The 22,081-nt window shown below is 35.9% G+C and overlaps 1 protein-coding gene across 1 annotated transcript in view; it reads right to left on the reverse strand.

Moving 5' to 3' along the window:
- Window positions 1-1,806: 1,806 nt before the first annotated feature.
- Window positions 1,807-22,081, reverse strand: part of LOC148944609 (uncharacterized) — a 45,238-nt gene continuing 24,963 nt past the window's right edge. The window contains exons 4-6 of the mRNA XM_089099668.1: window positions 13,063-13,326; window positions 3,964-4,184; window positions 1,807-2,103 (exon numbers count right to left, since the gene is read on the reverse strand). Of these exons, the coding sequence (XP_088955794.1) occupies window positions 1,857-2,103; window positions 3,964-4,184; window positions 13,063-13,326 (732 nt within the window). The 3' untranslated portion in view covers window positions 1,807-1,856. The remainder of the gene's footprint in view (window positions 2,104-3,963; window positions 4,185-13,062; window positions 13,327-22,081) is intronic.

The following is a 22,081-nucleotide window of genomic DNA, read 5'->3' on the forward strand; positions in this document are numbered from 1 at the left end:
GTACCGTTCAAGTCTTCCCTGGTCGATCTTTGGTTAAAAGTCCTCAAGAGGTCGTTACGGAGAGATCTGATGGCCCAATTGAACAGCTTGATTAAAGTTGCTGCATTTTTGCACCAACCTCCGTGGGATGTCCCAAGTATAAGAAATAGTTGCTATACAGCATTTTGAGGTTAGATTGTAAATGAGTGGTTGTGATTATCAGACTTATATTATTATTAGATATTATTTTATTATTATTATTATTATATTTTATTATTATTAGATATTATATTATTATTAGATATTATTAGATTATTAGATATTATTAGACTTATAGAGACTTGTAGAAAGATGACTTGAAGGAGGTTATCCATTGCATATACTGTACGTAATTTGTTTATGTATTTTCCATCTTGGAATGATGTTTTCTTCTCAGCGGTGCAATTTGCTGTTTACTATTGTTGCTACTATAAACTTTAAATCAACCGAAACATGGAGTGTAGGTATTTGCTGATACATAAAAGTGCTCCACACTTTTGCTCCATATAAAAGTGGAGTTACTAGAGAATAACTCAAATTTAATACAGGAAAGGGTACTTGTTAATTATACGGAAAACACCCAAGAAGTGAAGTTAGGTTAATTCTAATGAAATACACCATGATATATGACAAATATATAATACTTTAGAAACAGAATTATGGAAAGCAGGCCGCACAGAACGCATTATATTAAATACCTAACCGCCTCTTTATATTAGATATTTAATTAAAAAATACCTACCTTGTAGTTTTTCTCACTCAAAATAAGCAACTCATAACCGATTGCAGAGAGGCAAATTGATTTTTGTCAGATCTTACAGAGCGAAATTCTTGAGTATGTTCCGTATAATTAACAAGTACCTATGAAACTAACTAAGGTGAAGTCTATAAGGACCAAGGTCTCGAAGCGAAGTTCGTAGCTAAATAACACATTCTATGCTCTAAATCCACATGTCCGACGAAAATTATCTCAAGCTTCATAATTAACAAGTACCTATGAAAATAACTAAGGTGAAGTCTATAAGGACCAAGGTCTCGAAGCGAAGTTCGTAGCTAAATAACACATTCTATGCTCTAAATCCACATGTCCGACGAAAATTATCTCAAGCGTCATAATTAACAAGTACCTATTAAAATAACTAAGGTGAAGTCTATAAGGACCAAGGTCTCGAAGCGAAGTTCGTAGCTAAATAACACATTCTATGCTCTAAATCCACATGTCCGACGAAAATTATCTCAAGCGTCATTATTAACAAGTACCTATGAAAATAACTAAGGTGAAGTCTATAAGGACCAAGGTCTCGAAGCGAAGTTCGTAGCTAAATAACACATTCTATGCTCTAAATCCACATGTCCGACGAAAATTATCTCAAGCGTCATAATTAACAAGTACCTATGAAAATAACTAAGGATAAGTCTATAAGGACCAAGGTCTCGAAGCGAAGTTCGTAGCTAAATAACACATTCTATGCTCTAAATCCACATGTCCGACGAAAATTATCTCAAGCGTCATAATTAACAAGTACCTATGAAAATAACTAAGGTGAAGTCTATAAGGACCAAGGTCTCGAAGCGAAGTTCGTAGCTAAATAACACATTCTATGCTCTAAATCCACATGTCCGACGAAAATTATCTCAAGCGTCATAATTAACAAGTACCTATTAAAATAACTAAGGTGAAGTCTATAAGGACCAAGGTCTCGAAGCGAAGTTAGTAGCTAAATAACACATTCTATGCTCTAAATCCACATGTCCGACGAAAATTATCTCAAGCGTCAGACATAATAGCAAATAAGATATATTAGTAAGAGACATAAAAGAGTAAGTCTGAATAAAATTCAACGATAAAACTGTGGTTGACCGGACCAAGCTTGGCCCGGTCCCGGATGTCCTGGTCCTGGATGACCAGTTCCAGGATGGCTTGACCCTGGATGACCAGTCCCAGGATGGTTTGGCCCTGGATGACTTGGTCCTGGACCCGGTGGTCTAAACTGCGCAGCTTGATCAAAGTTCGGAGACTTTCCTTGGAAGTTCGGTGGAAATCTAGGTTGTTGTCCAGGAAAAAACGGATTTGGAGGGGGCTGCCTGAAAAAGACAAAAATTGATGACTAAAACTTACGAAAATATCTTTTGAAGCTACAATGCACGAAGGTGTCATTCGAAAATCCTAAAATGACAAAAATAAAAAATATACCCCAAAGATATAAAAAAGATAAAACGAAATAATAATAACATGAATATAACAAATAACAACAGTAGTAATATAATAAAATTATAAAATAACAAAGGTATGCCCAGGAAAAACATGCACTTGGGCTACAGGAGGGCCTTTGTGCATTTTGCAAGTGGAAAATAGGAAACGGAAAGCTTACAAAAACATAATATTTCTAAAAGCCCACCACAAAAGACTAAATCGAACACGTATAATAAAAAGAAAAGAAGAAACAACTCGCACACAAATACTAAGTCGCTCAAATAAAGACTGGTGAGAACGTCAAGTTCGTTAGTCATTGAAATTAGATGGATTCTGGCCCGCTGATTGTAACCTATGAGGCCAAAGTCTTAAAGAATCGCTAATTCCAATGACCCATAAGCAGGTACAGTGTACATGTTTCTTATTCTAAGTTTCTCGTCCCATGGGATTCTTCGGAATCCCTCTCTGCTTCCCGCTTATTTTAGCTAATGCACAATGCCTGCACCACATTCATTATTCATCGCAAAAATTTTCTTTTCTTTCTATTGGTTGAGCTGCAGAGATTATTATGAAAATCTAGAGCCATATAAATCTGACTTACACACTCTCTTAGCAGATTCGTTGTTTAATAAGTTAAATTACTGTCAAACAGGAGATGCTGCGACTTTCATATGAGGCTTGATACAGCAAACACCTAGGTGAATATGTAAGACCTTGGACCTTGAATTCCTAACAAAGTATGAAAGAAGTCTATGGCGCAAGAAGTCTCCAAGTGTGGAGGGTCTATTCTGAGTTAAAGGGATATTCTTTATTACCTTTAAGCCAAGGGAGTAAATTCGATCATTGTCTTTGATTCTTTAATGACTAGAGATGTGCTGAAAGTGGATCTTCGTTTGTTGCTGTTGGAAATTGAGCAGTATATATCTTAGAAAGAGAATGTCTTTGTCTGGTAGTGCAAACTGAACTTTACTTACAAGTTCGAGAGCTGATTTAGAACAGATGAATACAAAAATCTGTGATTTTTCAGCTCGATAGGTCTCAGGTCTTCGACTACTGCTGTAATTTCTGGTGATTGTAAGGACAAACCATTTGGGAGCCTTCTGATTACATTTTTCGATAGCTGCTCTGCCCTTTTTCAAAGCCCTCTTTTCAACAATGGCTACACGTGTTCTGCTCTCTTTTACTGAACCATCAATGTGTACTTCCAGAAAGTTTTTCTTTGGTGGCTGATTTCTGCCGACTGTATGGACAAGCCACCTGGGAACCTTCTGATTACATTTTTCGATAGCTGGGGTACAACAATGGCTACACCTGCTCTGCCCTCTTTGACTGAGCGATCAATGTGTACTTCCAGAACGTTTTGGTGCTTATCCAATCTTGACGAGTTGAAGATCCTTTAAATGTATGTCTGAAAGTAATTTGTCTTCTTTGTGGGAATTTATCGCAGACTCATTATTACTGGGGTTATTTTCCATATGGGTGTTTTATGATATTTGCTGAAGGATGTTGTCAACTCGCCAACTAAGGGCAGCATTCAGAATTGTATCTATGACGGGATGAAACTGTTCTATTGCCCAAATTTTGATCAAATACTAGGTGATTCACTGCGCGAGTGGAGGAAGGCGACGAACATGTCTTTCTCCCCCCTCCCCCTCAAGGAGAAATATTCTGATACCAGGAGAGAAAAAAAACTATTTTGTTACGAATTTTATAGGCTTGGGATATAGAACAGAATGAAACTAGGAACTTACCGGTAATGTTGCTGACTTATAGGCGGTCCTTGGCCAGGAGGGAAGCCGAATCCAGGCATTGGCTGGCCTGGCTGATATCCAGGAGGGAATCTTATTGGAGGTTGATTCATTTGTTGAGCTGGTAGCTCTTGAATAGGTACAGTGACCAAATTAGGATTCCTTGTTGTTAAAACAGGTATTTGGTTAATGGGTGGAGGTCCAGCTGTTGGCTGTGGTGATACCTAAAATAAATTATTATATCTTCTATTATTCACAAAATAAATATCATTTCAATATTATATTGAAAATATATAATGAATTATACTTTTGTATAATTGCGGTTATAGTTTCTGAAGACATATTTATACTGTACTTTCTGAAAAGCATTTAATTACACTGAATTGCTAAAGACACGACAACCCCTGTGTCACAATATGAACAAAACCCGGTAACCATTTACCAACGGAAAGGAATAATTGACTTCACTTTTTTCTTCCATATCCTGTTTATGTCAACTCCTCCCCCTATAAATCTAATTAAAGCCAAATAGATTGCAACAAAATCACAGTCCTACTTGTTTAATTTTAGCTTTTACATTTGGAAAACTTTTTTGTCAATTAACTACTCACTTTATTAAAGACTACTCCCCTCCCCCTCCTTTTTTCTAATACCTATCATATATGAAGCAAACTGACAAAACTTATGAATTAAAAAAAAATAAGGAATCAGCAGCGGATATTTTTGTAATAGAGTAGTCTAGATATAAACCAAAGATCTTATACTATTAGACTCCAATCATATTATGACCGTACGTCAAACAATGTGTAACAAAAAATGTGGTTCTATCCCCCTTTCTAGGGCTTTAATGAAAGAAAGGTGGAGAGGATTAGAATGTGCTTTATGGATGAAGAAGGACCGACTATCAAAGATTGTTCTTTTTGGCCATTCATCTGCGTCAAGAACGAGAAGCATATACTAAGTATATACTATACTAAGTACATTGCTTTCTAAACCATTTTCTAAACCTTAAGGTCCTTAAAGTATATTTAAAGTAACTTAGAAGTAGAGTATTGTTTTAAAAAATAAAGTTGTGAGACAGAGTCAAACTTTAGCGTAAAGAGCGAGGCGTTGAGGAGGGGACAGCCCCTTTCATCTACGGAATAATTTCTGTTCGTTTTAAGTTTTAATGTCACTCCTTACTTTCAGTTAAAAATATTTGTTTTTTTAGTTAATACAATCAAATGAGCCCTCTCTGAAGTGTATACAAGCATTCCTTCCATAAGAGCCATATATGCCCCCCGGGCATAACTTATAACCCTTGCCAGGAAGACTTTGGGGGGAGTGTCCTGCTCAAAGATATAATTTCCAGAACTTTCAACTACGTTGAGCAAAATGGCTATATCAAACTTTTGATTGGATGTGCTTTGGGAAATGGTGGGCGTGGAAGGGGTGTTAGTTGGCTTCCAATCACTTTTCGACTATTAAAAAGGGAACTAGTCATAAGAATTTCCAATCGAATGAGCCCTTTCTGAAGTTTCTACGACAACGCTTTCTAAAAAAACCTTATATGCCCCCAGGCCATAACTTGCAACCCTTGCCCTGAGGGCTGTGGAGGGGGGGTGTTATCCTTAAAGACCTTATTTCCAGAATCTTCAACTAAGTTGAACAAAATGGCTATCTCAAAATTCTGATTGGATGTGTTTGGGGGAAAGGTGGGCGTGAGAGGGGGGTTAGTTGCCTTCCAATCACTTTCGACTATTAAAAAGGGCACTAGCCGTTTGAATTTCCAATCGAATGAGTCCTTTTTGAAGTTTCTACGATAAAGCTTTCTATAAAAAACCTTATATGCCCCCAGTGCATAACTTACAAACCGTGTCCTGAGGGCAGTGGGGGGAGTGTACTCCTCAAAAACATAATTTCTATCTGGAAATCAGCTACGTAGAACAAAATGGCTATCTCAAAATTTTGATTGGATGTATTTGGGGAATTCGTAGGTATGGAAGGGGTGTTAGTTGCCTTCCAATCACTTTTGACCCTTAAAAAGGGCACTAAACTCTCAATTTCCCATCGAATGAGCTCCCTTTGAAGTTTTTACGACGACCCCTTCCATATGAAGCGTCTCTGAAAAAAAAAATTAATCATAGGCAGCACAATAGCACTGCTTAAGTAAAGAACGATGTGGGCACAATGTTTTTTTTTTTTTTTTTTCGTGGTCTTAGACAAGGGCACTTCGTATCGAAGAAATTGTCATAGAAACTTCGAAAAGGGCTTATTCGATTAGAAATTGGAGTGGCTAGTGCCCTTTTTAATAGTCGAAAGTGATTGGAGGGCAACTAGCCCCTCCCCCCTCCCCCCGTACGCCCATTATTCCCCCACACATCCAATCAAAACTTTGAGATAGCCATTTTGTTCAGCATAGTTGATTTTCAGATAGAAAATCTCAGGACAAGGGTTTTAAGTTATGCCCTAGGGGCATATAAGAACGATGTTGGTAGAATATATCATTCATTGTTTTTGTCCTTTAGAGCAGGGCACTTCGTGTCGAAAAAGTTGTCGTAGAAATTTCGAAAAGGGCTTATTCTGTTGAAAATTAGAGTGGTTTTTGCCTTTTTTAATAGTCGAAAGTGATCGTGATGCAACTAACACTCCGTCCACGCCCACCATTTCCCGAGACATGTCCAATCGGAATCTTGAGATAGCCATTTTGTTCAGCACAGTTGATTTCCAGATAGAAATTTTGTTTCTGAGGAGGAAATTCCCCAAGAGTCCTCAGGGCAAGGGTTGTAAGTTATGCCCTGGGGGCATAAAAGGTTTTTATAGAAAGCGCTGTCGTAGAAACTTCAAAAAAGGCCCATTCGATTAGAAATTCAAAGGGCTTTTTAATAGCCAAAAGTGATTGGAGGGCAACAAACCCCCCTCTCACGCCCGCCTTTTCCCCAAACACATCCAATCAAAATTTTGAGATAGCCATTTATTTAACTTAGTTTTAGGTTCTGTAAATTAGGTTTTTGAGGATGACAAACCCCCCACAGCCCTCAGAGCAAGAGTTGTAAGTTAAGCCATGGGGGCATATAAGGTTTTTGTAGAACGCGGTGTCGTATAAACTTCGAAAAGGGCTCATTCGATTAGAAATTGAAAGAGTTAGTGCTCTTTTTAATAGTCGAAAGTGATTGGAAGGCAACTAACACCCCTTCCACGCCCAATATTTCTCCAAACCCATCCAATTAAATTTTGAGATAGCCATTTCGTTCCACGCAGTTTAAATTTCAGGAAATTATACCTTTGAGCAGGACACTCCCCCCACAGTCTTCAGTGCAAGGGTTATAGGTTATGCCCTGGGGGCATATAAGGTTTTGTTGAAATCTTTGTCATAGAAACTAGAAAAAGGGCTCTTTCGATTTGAAATTCAAAGGGGTAGTGCCCTTTTTAATATTCGAAAGTGATTTGAGGGCAACTAACCCCCCTCTCACGCCCACTTTTTCCCGAAACATATCTAATCAAAATTTTTAGATAGCCATTTAATCCAACGTAGTTAAAAGTTCTGGAAATTAGGTCTTTAAGGATGCCAACCCCAACAACCCCTACAACCCCCCCCCCCACAGCCCTCAGGATAAGGGTTGTAAGTTATGCCCTGGGGGCATATAAAGTTTTAACTGAAAGCGTTGTCGTAGAAACTTCAAAAGGGCTCATTCAATTGGAAATTGAAAGGACTAGTGCCTTTTTTAACAGTTTAAAGGTACTGAATAGTGAATGACGCCCCTTTCACGTCCACCATTTTCCCAAACACATCCAATCAAAATTCTGAGATATCCATTTTGTTCAACATAGTTAAGAATTCTAGCAATTAGGTCTTTTAGGATGATAACCCCCTCAGAGCCCTCAGTACAAGGGCTGTAATTTATGCCCTGGGGACATATAAGGTTTATATAGAAAGTTGTTGTAGAAATTTCAAAAAGGGTTCATTTGATTTGAAATTGCCCTTTTTAATAGTAGAAAGTGAACGGAGAGTAATTAGCCCACCATTTCCCCAAGAACATTCAATCAAAGTTTATAGATAGTCATTTTGTTCAACGTAGTTGAAACAAAACACATCCCCAGAGCCACCAGGGCTAAGGTTGTAAGTTATGCCCTGGGGGCATATAAGGTTTTTATAGATAGAGTTGTCGTAAAAACTTCAAAAGGGTCTCATTCTAGTGGAAAATGAAATAGCTACTGCCCTTTTTAATAGTCGGAATAGATGGGAGGGTAACTAACCCCCCTCTCACGCCCATCCTTCCCCCAAACACATCCAATCAAAATTTTCAGATAGCAATTTTGTTCAACGTAGTAAAAAATTCTGGAGAGTAGGTCTTTGAGAATGACAACCCTCACCCCAGCCCTAAGGGCAAGGGTTGTAAGTTATGCCCTGGGGGCATATAAGGTTTCTATAGAAAGTGTTGTCGTAGAAACTTGAAAAGGATTTATTTGAATGGAAATTGAAAGGGCTTTCCTCTTTTAGCAGTTAAAAGTGATTGAAGAGCAACTAACGCCCCTCTCACGCCCAACATTTCCCAAATACATCCAATCCAAATTTTGAGATAGCCATTTTGTTTAACGTAGTTGAAAGTTCTGGAGATTAGGTCATAGAGGATGACAACTACCCTAACAGCCCTTAGGGTAAGGGTTGTAATTTATGCCCTGGGGGCATATAAGATGTTTATAGAAAGCGTTGTCGTTTCAAAAAGGGCTCATTTGATTGGAAATCTTCACTGTAATTGGAGTTTGATTTATTTTTTCTATGTTTATTTGTGATATGGATAGATTTCAGTCGTTTTTGGAATCCCATTTAAACTTAGATGCGATACTTAATGATTCGACTGGGAGTGATAAAGATGTACAGTATGTCAGAAAGAGAGGCATGAGGTTTTCAAGCTTGCTCGCAACAGATTTGAAAATAAGAATGTGTACACGATGAGAGGCATCATTTTTATGAAAAATAGCTCGCAATTAGACCATGCAAAACAATAACCGATGTGGCTCAGATCCTCAATCTGGCTAATGAACCTTCACTGTAATTGGAGTTTGATTTATTTTTTCTGTGTTTATTTGTGATATGGATAGATTTCAGTCGTTTTTGGAATCCCATTTAAACTTAGATGCGATACTTAATGATTAGACTGGAAGTGATAAAGATGTACAGTATGTCAGAAAGAGAGGCATGAGGTTTTCAAGCTTGCTCGCAACAGATTTGAAAATAAGAATGTGTACACGATGAGAGGCATCATTTTTGTGAAAAATGGCTCGCAAATTAGACCATGCAAAACAATAACCGATGTGGCTCAGATCCTCAATCTGGCTAATGAACCTTCACTGTAATTGGAGTTTGATTTATTTTTTCTGTGTTTATTTGTGATATGGATAGATTTCAGTCGTTTTTGGAATCCCATTTAAACTTAGATGCGATACTTAATGATTCGACTGGGAGTGATAAAGATGTATAGTATGTCAGAAAACTACCGGATTGTGGTTTTTCGGATGACCCTTTAACTAATGAAGTTGAGCAACGTGAATTACCGATAAGGGTATTACATGTGATATAATACCGATAAGGGTATTACATGTTAATGCACAAGGATTGCAGAGCGCTAATACTGAACTTAAGTTTTTATTAAATTCTAGTCCTAAAGATATTGTAGCTGTATGTGAAACTTTTTTGTCGCAAAAGTCTTCAATGTCTATGCTGTCCCTTTCGGGTATTAAGTCTGTTTCAAGGTGTAGGTCTGAGAGTGCGAAAGGTGGCCAATTATGTCCGACAGGATTGGTCTGTTAATATACTTGATGATTTTTCAGTTTGGGAAGAAGGTTTATGTGAGACTCTATTTGTTGAATTACATCTCATTGGCTGTGAACCTTTTATTTTTGGGTCAGTATATAGACCGCCATCAAGTAACCCCAAAGAGTTTTTTTAGATTTTTCAGCCCCTAGTTGTAAAACTTGGTGGATGTAAAAAACCAGTATTAATTTCAGGTGATTTCAATTTTGATTTGTTGAATTTAGATGTGGCTTTTCATAAAGAGTTTCTGAACATTAAGCTGTGTTTAGGCCTGTTTCCAAGTATTTCTCTACCTACGAGATAAACAAAGACTACTGCAACTTCGCTGGATAACACTTTCTTTTCTGGTGTTTCTTTTAAAGCGATAAAGTCTTCTGTTAGTATAGTTGACACGTCTGATCATTTTCCAGTTAGTGTTGTTTTAGATTTAGCCCAAAGTTTATTCCAACCTGCATTTAAAAAATATGGAAATAAAAATTCTTACCGACAGCAAACATTGATTGATTTTAAGCTTTTGCGTGAATTGATTGATTATAAAGACTGGACCCCCATTTTTGATTCAAATGATTTTAATGATGCTTTTTCGAAATTTATCCATGACATGAGGCAACTCCAAGATCAAGCAACATCGACAAGATTTTTGCGCAGAAAGTTTTCAAAAAAATGTGACCCGTGGATTACGGATGGTATTTTGACGTCACTTAAGATGAAAAGGAAAAAACATCGACAGTATGATTCTGGCTGCCCAATCTGATGTATTTTATGAGGAATACAGAACTTATAGAAATAAACTGAATTCTATTATAAGATATGCTAAAAAAAAATATTTTTCCGATAAATTTCTACAGTATAAGTCAAATATGAAAAAGACATGGCCGCTAATCAATCATAAAATCCACCCCAATCATCGTTTGAGTTCTGGAGTTAATTGTCTTGAACTTGATGGTTCAAAAGTGACGGATCCAAAAGGAATTTTCGATATTTTTGGAAAGCATATCAGTACTTTTGGGTCTAGGATTGTATCGAGTACAAAAAGGCAAGAGAGTCAGTCGACTGATTTTGTTGTTGACGATGAAGCACCAAAATCATTTGATTTTTCTGAAATTGCACCTCCGGAATTTAAAAACATATAATGAAACTAAAACAAAGTTTTTCATTGAATGATTTTAGGTTGTCTATACAAATTGTGAAACAAATAGCCCCATTGTTGGCACATATTTTTAATTTGTCTTAACTAAATGGAGTTTTTCCTGATATTTTAAAAAATGCCCATGTATTAGCTTTGTATAAAGGTGCTTCTATGGATCCTTCAAGCTATAGAGGAATTTCACTTCTATGGATCCTTCAAACTATAGAGGAATTTCACTGTTATCTGTTTTTAGTAAAATTTTGGAAAAAAATTGCTCATAAACAACTTCAAAATTATTTAAGTAATAATGAAATATTGCATCCTTCGCAGTATGGATTCATTAAAGGAAAATCAGCAGAACTAGCATTACATCAGCTTTTAATTGAAATAAATAATGCGCTGGACACTGGTCAGGACGCCTTGGCTAAATTCTTGGATGTGGCCAAGGCGTTCAACTCAGTAGATCACCGTCTTTTACTAAATAAATTTAAAAAATATGGATTTTCTTCAAAATCTTTAAATTTTTTGCATCTTACCGTGCTGAAAAAAAATTGAATGCCATGATTGTTAAAATGGAATCCATTCTAAGTAATTTTCCATAAATTGTGGGGTTCCTCAGGGCTCTGTTTTGGGTCCTACCCTATTTCTTCTTTTATTAATAATTTGCCCGAGTTTCTTCCGATCTGCAAAATTGTTATGTTTGCAGATGATGTTGTGATTTTTTCTTCCCATTCTGATTTAACACAGCTTTTCCTGCATATCCAAAGCACTCTAACAACTACCTCAGAGTGGTATTGTCGAAACCTTCTTCTATTAAATGAAAAGAAATGCCAGTATATGCTATTTTCACGAGTTGGTTCAGTCAATTCTGATGTTTTTTCTCTTTATTTAAATAATGTCGAACTGAAACGGGTACAACAGTTTAGATATCTTGGGATAATTATAGATGAAAATTTGTCGTTCCATGAACAAGGTTATACGATGGTTGGGATAGGACTTCCATTTAAGCGTTTCCAAGTATATGTTAATGGGCACTGCAATTACATTGATTCAAGCGATCGAGTTGTGTCACGTTCCAAAATAACTTCGTCACATCTATCGGCGTATTATGGCCGTTTTTCCTGCAATGCACAACTTAAACGTATCAATTGTCGTTTCATTTGAATCCGTTATTGTTTCATTTGAAGTCAGTAGTTCACAACACACTACACCGAACTGGTCCCACCGAATACACAGCATGACTTTCTTGGCATGAATATTCGGCTTGGCCGTTGATGATGAGGCATGGCCAGGGTATCAATATGTCACCCGACATTTTGGATTACCGTCGTGGAATGTTCTTGGCTTCAATTTATACGGCACCCAATTTGCCTGCCTTTCAGATTATCCCCATTGCTTTTAAACGGCAGGAAATTGCCCGGTGAGTGACTTCAAGTAATTTTTCACGTTCTTCTTGCATTTGAGATGCTTCTTCATCGAGCAATAAATGCAACTCTTCGTCTACAAACTGTTTTGGTTCGGAAATGGGATACATCATAACGCGCGCTTTGGTAAGTTACCAAAGTGTCACAGCAATAGCTTCATTTGCTACTTGGCGTTCAATCAAACCATAGCGTATATATATAGCTAAAATTTCGTCATTGTGCGTGCGCCAAGGCGGAGTCATGAAAAAAAGGCGTCTGATTTTTACAGCTGTATAATATTTATGCTGTGCTTAGCAATCTGAAATCACCTTAACTTAAGGCCTTATATACGCGTCACAATATTTATACTCTTTCAGTTGAACGGATATAACTTATAAGAGGGGGCTGGCGCTAATTTCGACGAAAAAAACTACCACCCCATCTAGCGTTTCGCGACACTTGGCATTTTTTCATTGCAATAATTAGAATCATTGATTTAATTAGTGTAAATGGTAGAATTAGGGTATTAATAAGTAGCTGATCTCTGTTCCTGACAGAAAAATGATTACAGAGCTTGACAAAATACCATATTTCACCAAATGCTAGACGGCCTTGGTAGTTTTTTCATCGTATCTAGCGCCAGATCCTCTTAGCGCCAGTTTCCACTCTTACAAGTTATCCATACTCTTTGAGGGGACCGTTAACTACAAAGGTTAGGTCTTAGCCTCAACGTGGACCTTATCATTTATTATCGAGTGTTGTAGGCTAATTATTACCTGTGGTGGCATAGTTCTCCGAGCTTCCTGTTGTCCCCTAGCTTCAGGATGCTGTCGCAATTCCTGTGGGACAAGTTGTGGGGCTTTAATCTCCTTCTTCTGCAAGTCAGGGGCATTTACCAGCCGTTGTTGCTTTAAATACATCTCCTTCATAATGGCCATATCTTTAACTGCGCTTTGAGGGTTCGAAGCTTGCGCCGCTTGTGCTGTCTGTGCGACGTGTGGCACTTTCTGATTTTTTAAATGGCGGTGATTAATATGGGCCTGAAAGAAAAACAACATTTCTCTAACTGCGGATTCCTTAGAAACTCCTAAGTTAAGTCTAGGAACAAGACAATGAATTTTATCTAACCTAAATGAGGAAGCAATGTCATAATGCAATGCTTAAATTTCAGCTCACATGCATGAACAAAAATGGAATTAGTAAGTCTTCCCGGAAAACACAAAACAAAAATAGACTTCCTTGAATATCGAAGAAAGGATACAAATACATTTTTTTTTTTCACCGGATAAGCATAACAAGTAATAAGGAAATAAAATAATAAGTGAATTAAATTGAATGATAATTAGTAATAAGTGAATAAAAATAAACTAAGTTTTCAAAGGGCAAAACCTGGTTTCTACCTGTTTAGGCTGTGGAATAATGTAAATGGGTTTAATTTCTTCAGTTGCATTATAAAAAAGATTGATTACCAAAGGTGAGTCCTTTTATTTTATAGAATGTAAATAAAATATAGTCTGTTGAATATGGTAACGATTAATTAAAAGTTAAAAAGATTGATTACCAAAGATGATTCGTTTTATTTTATAGAATGTAAATAAAAATATAGTCTGTTGAATATGGTAACGATTAATTAAAAGTTAAAAAAGATCGATTATCAAAGGTGATTCCTTTCATTTTATAGAATGTAAATAAAAATATAGTCTGTTGAATATGGTAACGATTAATTAAAAGTTAAAAAAGATGGATTACCAAAGATGATTCGTTTTATTTTATAGAATGTAAATAAAAATATAGTCTGTTGAATATGGTAACGACTAATTAAAAGTTAAAAAAGATCGATTGCCAAAGGTGATTCCTTTTATTTTATAGAATGTAAATAAAAATATAGTCTGCTGAATATGGTAACAATTAATTAAAAGTTAACTAAGACAGTTAATAAAGGAACTTTAATCTTCATAAATGAACTTGAAGAGAAAAAATTTTAAAGTCTCCGGAAACTGATGCACATCTGAAAAGTTAATGACAGCTTTATTTTGTGGTTCTACAGTCGGACTGCTCAACACTTTTTCTAGCGACTTACAAAAACACTTTTTTGCATGCAGGGCAATAATCTGCGTCACGGAGTTACAGATCTCTTGATATTCTGCTTTCGATCAGGAGTGCTATGCTTGGTTGGGGGCAGATTGTTCAACGCTTCCCGTGTTTCCCCCAGACTTTTCTAGCTGGGTCGCCTCTAGCTTAGCTTACAGAGTCACACCACTGACCTCCGTCCCTAAAACACTAATCATCGACACCAGGCCTTCAACACCTATTTTCTTTCTTTTTTAGCTTGTGATAATCGTTTATCAATAAGTATTATATACCTATTTATCTACCTTCTCTTTCATTTTCGCCATTTATTGTTTTCGCCATTTATTTATTTACTTTTTTAAAGACTATTTTCATACTTTACATTTTAAAAATAAATACTTACATCTTTTACTAATCTCTTACCTACCCTGAAGGACATAGGACCGCCAATTCTCGAGAACAGGGAGACAAAACGGAAATAATGCCTTCAAATTGAAAGAGACTTGTGATTAAAGCTTACGTCAAGAAAATCCATTTAGTAGCATTTTCTATTCTTACTCAGTCATTTCGAAGGATAATTGGCAACCAAACTGGAACGTTCTATTAAATTTTTCTAGAATTGTTCTTCTTTGAATTGTTCTTGTTATTTTTAATTTCAGTTTGTTCGGATCAGGCAGAAAAATAATTCCTCGTCAAACCGAAACTGATGTGAACAGACTATTCGACCACGCAACGGCCTCTCTTTTATTGAACGACTTGAAGTCCGGCTAGTGAAGTGAAACTCAACCCCTCTTAGAACTTAGGTTATTGGGGAGGGGGTGTCAAGACTAATATTTGAATCAAATTATGGAAACTGATAAGCTCACAGGATTATTCTTCAAATTCAATAAGTAACTGGTCCCGAAACCAATTTGATCAGATCTCCAAAATACTAGTGGATTCACTTTGCGATGGAATAGAAAGTTAATGCTAGTGGTGGAACAATTAATCGGAATCTGGAAAGCTGAGGGATTTTCCAACAGCCAAAATACACAGTAGAATCACTGAAGTTATTAAAATTCTCAAAACGATTTCATCTCCTATGGTTCTCTTTTTATAGGTAATGATTGGTTAATTTGATTTTAAGTGATTTTTTTATTTGACGGGATACATAAGTTAAATAAAAACCCCTTTTTCAAAATAAAAATCAATTTTGACTAAACGTAAAAAGTCCAAAATCTAACATTTAATAGAAAAGGAAACCGACCCCCCCCCCATTCTGGGTGTATATAAGACTACACTGACGAAATAGTTCTCTAAAAATTGCAGTCGGAATCGAAATTGGGCTGGGAGGTAGGATCGGAATTGACAAAAATTTGGCATATTTCCTTAACAAGTCTGCGTAGATAATAAAATAATAAAAGTTGTCCGCCAAAATTTTCCGTAATATATACGAGAATAAAAAGAGATCAGAGAGCAGGGTTAATCTTGAAATCCTGCGCCAATACGTAAAAAAAAAAAGATTACACTGAATCTTTAAATTAGAAGAGCCACCTAGGATGGCAACAGACTGGAAAGTGTTTGCTGAAGATGAAAAGAGTTTCTAAATATTTCCCCTTATTGCACTGGTGGATCCAGGAGGGACAGGGGGACACCCTCCCCCAAGATATTTTCTGACGCCCTCTTATCCTTTTTTTAAAATAAATTTGTCAATTATTAGCACCTTTGTCACATTGCCCCTCCCTTCAAGATTATGCTCATTGGCACCCTTGTTACATTGGGCCTCCCTCGAGATTTTCTCTAGATCCACCCCTGCCTTATTGCCAAGATTATCTCAAAGGACCAGGGATTAGGTTCTGCTAAGTTTTTTTTCTCCCCATTTCTTTGTTGAACCTACAGCAACAAAAGCTAGTTATTGCGCAGCCAAGTTCCAGTAAAACGTATTACGAACAAAAAACATGACAAGTAAACTGCTATCAAATATATATATATATATATATATATATATATATATATATATATATATATATATATATATATATATATATAACAAATATGTAAAACATAACTAAAACGACGCAAAAATTTAATAAATTAGATGACTGAAATACGAACTATTATCAATCTCTCATCAACCATTCTACAATAATAAAAATAGTAGAAACATAGTATAATAGTAATAGTAATAAATAGCGATAGTATATAGCAAAGTAAACGGTAAAAAAAGATAATAACAATAAATAAATAAAAGCTATGAAGCATTTCACAATAGATGTCTCCTCAATTTACTTTTAAGCAAGCCAAGGTACTCAGTCAGCCGAATGCTCTTTGAAACGGTTTTATATAAATGATGCCTTGAATATACCTTTAAGATGTTAAACATAGACATTTGTTGCGTGTTCGACAAAAATTTTACGTCTTGAAAAATTAGCGTGTATAGCATTAATTTCATCATGTTTTTGGGTCATGTAAAAATGATTAGGCTATCAGTTTAAGGATTTATGGCCATTAGAATGAATTTTCATAGTTTTGCTAAATTCTTATACCAACTACTACAGTTCAAAAAGTCTTATCTCTGTAAAAGTCAGTAATGATGATTTTTTGTTCTTTTTCTATTAAAGTAAATAAAGATTATTATGCTTCCGGCTTTAAAATTTAAAAATTATTACGCTTCCGGCTTTAGAAATTACGATTAATTATACCACAAATTTTTAGTTCAATAGCATTATATTCAACACAGTGGCGGATCCAGGATTTTTTTAGAGGGGGGGGGGGCCAAAAGAGTTTGATCCGATAAACTTGCGTTAGGAGCAAGTTTAATTAACACAAACTTGCGTTAATAAAGTAAATTACACTATTTTAAACGATGTTAGGGGAGGGCGCGCCCCCTCGCCCCTCCCCTGGATCCACCAATGATTCAACACCAAAGAATATAGCTAACTTATAGGAGTGGAAACTGCTGTTAGTGTCAAAAAAATCACCACACCATCTAGCGTTTGACGTTTCTTGGCATTCCTTATTATTGCACCGTAAAAAAAAGTCAAGAAACACCAAATGCTGGATGGTGAGATGGTAGATGGCGATTTTCAGCACTAGCACCAGAGAAAAAGCATTAAAAATAATTACAACACAAAATAGAAGTATATGTCTATGAATCATTTTACAACCCCGTTATATAAGCCCGTGTAAACACTCAACGGAAATAAACTGAAGCCAGTTATATGCCTCAAAAATAGACTTAGCAAATCCTTTGTTCTGTTTAAAATTGTTTATGACAAGCTATAACGAATTTTTTAGTGTTTAATTATAAAAAAAAAACAGCACCTTGTAGCATATTTTGGTGCTTTGGTATTAGCTGCAACCCACGCGAGAAGTCAAGTTTGGTTAATACTAATAAAATATAACAGGATGAAAATATAATAGTTTAGAAACCAATTTGGGCTATATATTTGCACATTAGGGGGGGGGGGGGATAAAGCATAGCATATAATAAAGACGTAACCTAACCTAGGTACCTTTTTCCCCCCTAAACCCCAAAAAACAATAGTCCAAATATTGTAAAAGCAATGACGAACCACGATTTGCAATCCTCTAATGCAATTTTCTATTGACTGAGGACCGTTCGATTAGTTTTCTTTCGCATCTTCCGTATACAATATAGCGCGTGGGTTGCAGCTAATACCAAAGTACCCATATTTTTTATGTGTCTATGACAGAAATTGTGAGTAAAGAGAGCTTACCTAGAGCCTAAAATGACAATAATCAAGAACATAAAAGTAACAAATAATAGCTAAAAACATTAACATAAAATATTAATATAAAAAGTTATGCAAGTTGTATATATATTAATAAATATTATAATAATAAATAATAATTAATAATAAATAATAATAATAAATAATAATATAATAATAAATAATAATTATATATAATAAATATATATAATTATAAATTTTTATTTGTTTAAAATTCGAAGCAAACATACAGTTTTTCAGAGATACATTTGAAAGTTAAATGATCACATAACGACTCAAAAGTCGGTAGTGTTCTATTATCTGTATAGCACGCGCGATATTGTACAGCGAAGATGCTAAAGGAACTAGTCGAACCGTTTTTTTTCAACAGAGATTTCCTATGCTGAGGATTGCAAACAGTTATTTATCACTGCGTCTACAATATTTAAACTTTTGTTTTTGGGGTTTAGGGGGAGAAAAGGTACCTAGGTTAGGTTACGTATTTAATATATGCTATGCTTTATCCCCCAGTCCTCCCTAATACGCAAATATATAGCCAAATTTTGTTTCTAAACTATTATATTTTTATCCTATTTTGTTTTATTTCATTAGCATTAACCAAACTTCACTTCGCGCGGGTTATATAGATAATAGAACAATACACAAAAGTCAAGCTTCAAATCACAGAGTACACAGGTAGACCACCCAAATATGGGAGATGGGTTATCCCAACTAATGTGATAGCTAATACAGGCGTCTTCTCTTCCCTAAGCGTGAACCACAGTTTATATAGTTAGCAGTATGATCTTTCCCTATCTCACCCATTATAAAAACCCGGACCGAGGTGCGAGTGCTCCAGAGAACCTATAAACATAAGCGACATTAGATCTTTTCACGGGTAGACAAAGAATAATCACCTACGGAACAAGTACTGACAAAACCACTTGGCCGGCTCAACCAATAAGTGGACAATAAGTGCACAAGTAAGTGGGAGGAGCTTTATGTCCGCACCGAGAATGAAGAGCCAGAAATCATCTGCGGTAAACTTACTGGATAATTATATAAACTGTGGCGTGAACTCTCCCCTCTATGAAAGACAGAATTTGGATACTTGTGTATCATGGGGGCTAATATTGAGAGGCTTGGGGGCTAATATGAAGGTGCTATGGAGAGGCTTTCAAGGGGAGTTTCTGTTAAACTATGCATTTTAGAGACTTGTTGTGTTACTATAGCGAAAACAGAAAAATAAACAAAATTTAGGAGGCTAATGCTCATATACTCCCTATGGACTAGTGCTCCAAATATTGATAAAAAATACTGTTATCAGGCAAGAAATAAGTATTCTATGTTTTCTAGCATTTATAAATTACACAATATTTACTCGCCACATTCTAGATTTGGTATTTGACAAAACACAGATATTTTTTTTCCAACGATAAAAAAAATTCTGCGTTCTGAGAAATTCTTCCATTTTGAGAAGTAACTTGTTTCTAAGCTGTTAGTTTTAAAAAACGTCATATTTTCTTCCAGAAAGATCTTATGAAAAGAGTAGCAATTCTCAGTTAATTTCTGTATGCCAATTTTGCCTATCGAATCTAAAGTTGCGGATCAAAAGCTTGTATATTTTCAAATAGGAAAAAGAAAGATTTAAAAGGGCTTAGAACCATTTCCCAAAATTCTGAGTCAACTGTTTTTATTTGTTACCAGCTAATGTACTTTATAATGTAAATTTGACAATATTGAGTGTTCTGGTACCCCATGTACTCCATTCTAGTTCAATACCACTATGCTGGTTAATATATGTTTTTCATTCTAAATAATTACCACTAACAAATAAAATTGGACAAAAACTGTATAACTACATTAGGAGACCTTTTTCATGAAAACTTAATTCCCGATTTTTTTCTAACTTTTTAAGATATATATGGTTGCGTAAATTTCATTTTAACCAATTCAAACAGTCCGATTTAGACCCCGGCGCCACGCCGGCGGATCGACCGAACGCCACCGACGAGAGGCCCGGTCGATCGCCACCAAAGTGTCGCAACGCCGTCGGCGTGCCACAAGCGCGCCGCCCCCGGCAGAGGCGGCGGCGTTCGGTCGACTTTAAATTAATTTTGCGGCCACTCTTTATTGCGTCAGCCGCAAATTCGGAGCTTTTCCTTCTCGTGTGGTTTAGTATTTCGATTTTCCTGATTAGAAATCAAGCAGGGCTTGCACTATCCCCAAATATTCGGGTATTTCCCTGAAAATCTATGCGTCACCCTGAAAAAAAATTGTTCCCCGAATCCCCGAAAATCACCCAATCACGGTGTCACCCCTAGCGATTTATCACCAGTGACTTTCCTGGCCAAATATTAATTTGCATACCATAATTCTTCACTACTCTCTTGTTCGTTAATTTTCGTCTCTTTTGTTACTTTGGACAAAAACCAGACAGATGCAATATGCAATTGCAAAAATTGCAATATACACAGTTCTTCATATGTTGACAAAAAAAAAGTATCGTCTTTATGAAATGAGTTTAAATCATTTCGAATACAGTTCCCCAATCGCTATTTCTTACGTCATTCGTAGTCAAGAATTTTATTTTCAAGTTGAATCGAATTATAGAACGCATTCACTACTATACAGCTTCAGCCTTAGGTTGGATTTTGAAAGTGACAGGCGACCGATTGTTTCTACAGCTGATTTTTAATTTTGCTGTGTTTAGATAAGAGTTTCTTAATGTTTAATACTCAATTGTTGAACGCCGGATAGAAAATACAATCTTCTTTCTGAAACATTTTTAACCCCCCCCCCCAAAAAAAAAACCTATTGAGACAAAATTTAGCTATAGAATAAGCTATGTACAAGGTTGGGGAATTAAAGATTGAAACGGAAGTTACCCCAAAAATATGATCAATAAATAAATTGTAAGTTATTCCCTATAGGGGGGGGGGGTAGGGGACTATCATTTTTTAAATGATAATACCTCATTTTTTTATTGAAAGCAGGGATGCCAAAAAGATAATTATTTAAATACATTCTTAGACCACACTGGCTATACATGACAAATGAAACTCAGAGAGGAAAGAAAATAGCAAAATGAAAAATAAAATCAAAAAAGGGTGAAAAAACGAGGATTTTGTCAGCCAGTGGAAAACCATGGAGAAGAAGAAATAAGCAAATATTTCGACAAGGACAAGGAAGTCGAAGTCTTTGTCGAAATATTTGATTATTTCTTCTTCTTCATGGTTTTCCACTGGCTGACAAAATCCTCGTTTTTTCACCTTTTTTATTTTATTTTTCATTTTGTTATTTTCTTTCCTCTTTGAGTTTCATTAGATAATTATTTTTTTTTCATTTAAAGTGGAAACAGAAGAAAATTATATCAAATTCCCTGGGAAACCATTGAAATATTTGGATAAACCCAGGGCCCCCCATTGGGACTTGTTCATTGTCTTGGGTATTTTGCAATTTCTCATAGGCTACTGGCCTAATTTGGCTTTTGTGTGTGCTCACTTTTAATTAGATTCTTTGGATCTTATCGAATGCCACGGCGAATCTATGACTCAGTTTTCCAATAATTTGAGGTATATCTGCACAATTTCGACATTTTTGTTGTTGTCTTTGTACCCCTTTACTCATACCCTCAAATTTTTTTTTCAAGGAACACTAAGCTATTTAACGTTATTTTGCGTGTTTGTTTGAATCATATAGTGACCTAGTTAATTATTAAGAAAATTATTTTTCTAATGTAAAGCTGAGACGTTATCCTGTCAAGATGATATCCAGAGGGGGGGGGGGGTTAGGGAGGTATTACATTTAAATGATAATATCTCGATTTTTTTTTTTACTGAAAGCAGAGATGCCAAAAAGTTAATTATTTTTTAATTTAAAGCAGAGACGGCATCCTATCAAGATGGTATCCAGAGGGGGGGGGGGGATAGGTAGCTATTATATTTAAGTGATATTACCTTGATTTTTTTTTATTGAAAGCAGGGATGCCAAAAAGTTGAAAATTTGATAA

This window comes from Artemia sp. Qi Xiang Cuo, chromosome 14, assembly GCF_049724085.1.
Source record: "Artemia sp. Qi Xiang Cuo chromosome 14, ASM4972408v1, whole genome shotgun sequence".
Lineage (NCBI taxonomy): Eukaryota > Metazoa > Arthropoda > Branchiopoda > Anostraca > Artemiidae > Artemia > Artemia sp. Qi Xiang Cuo.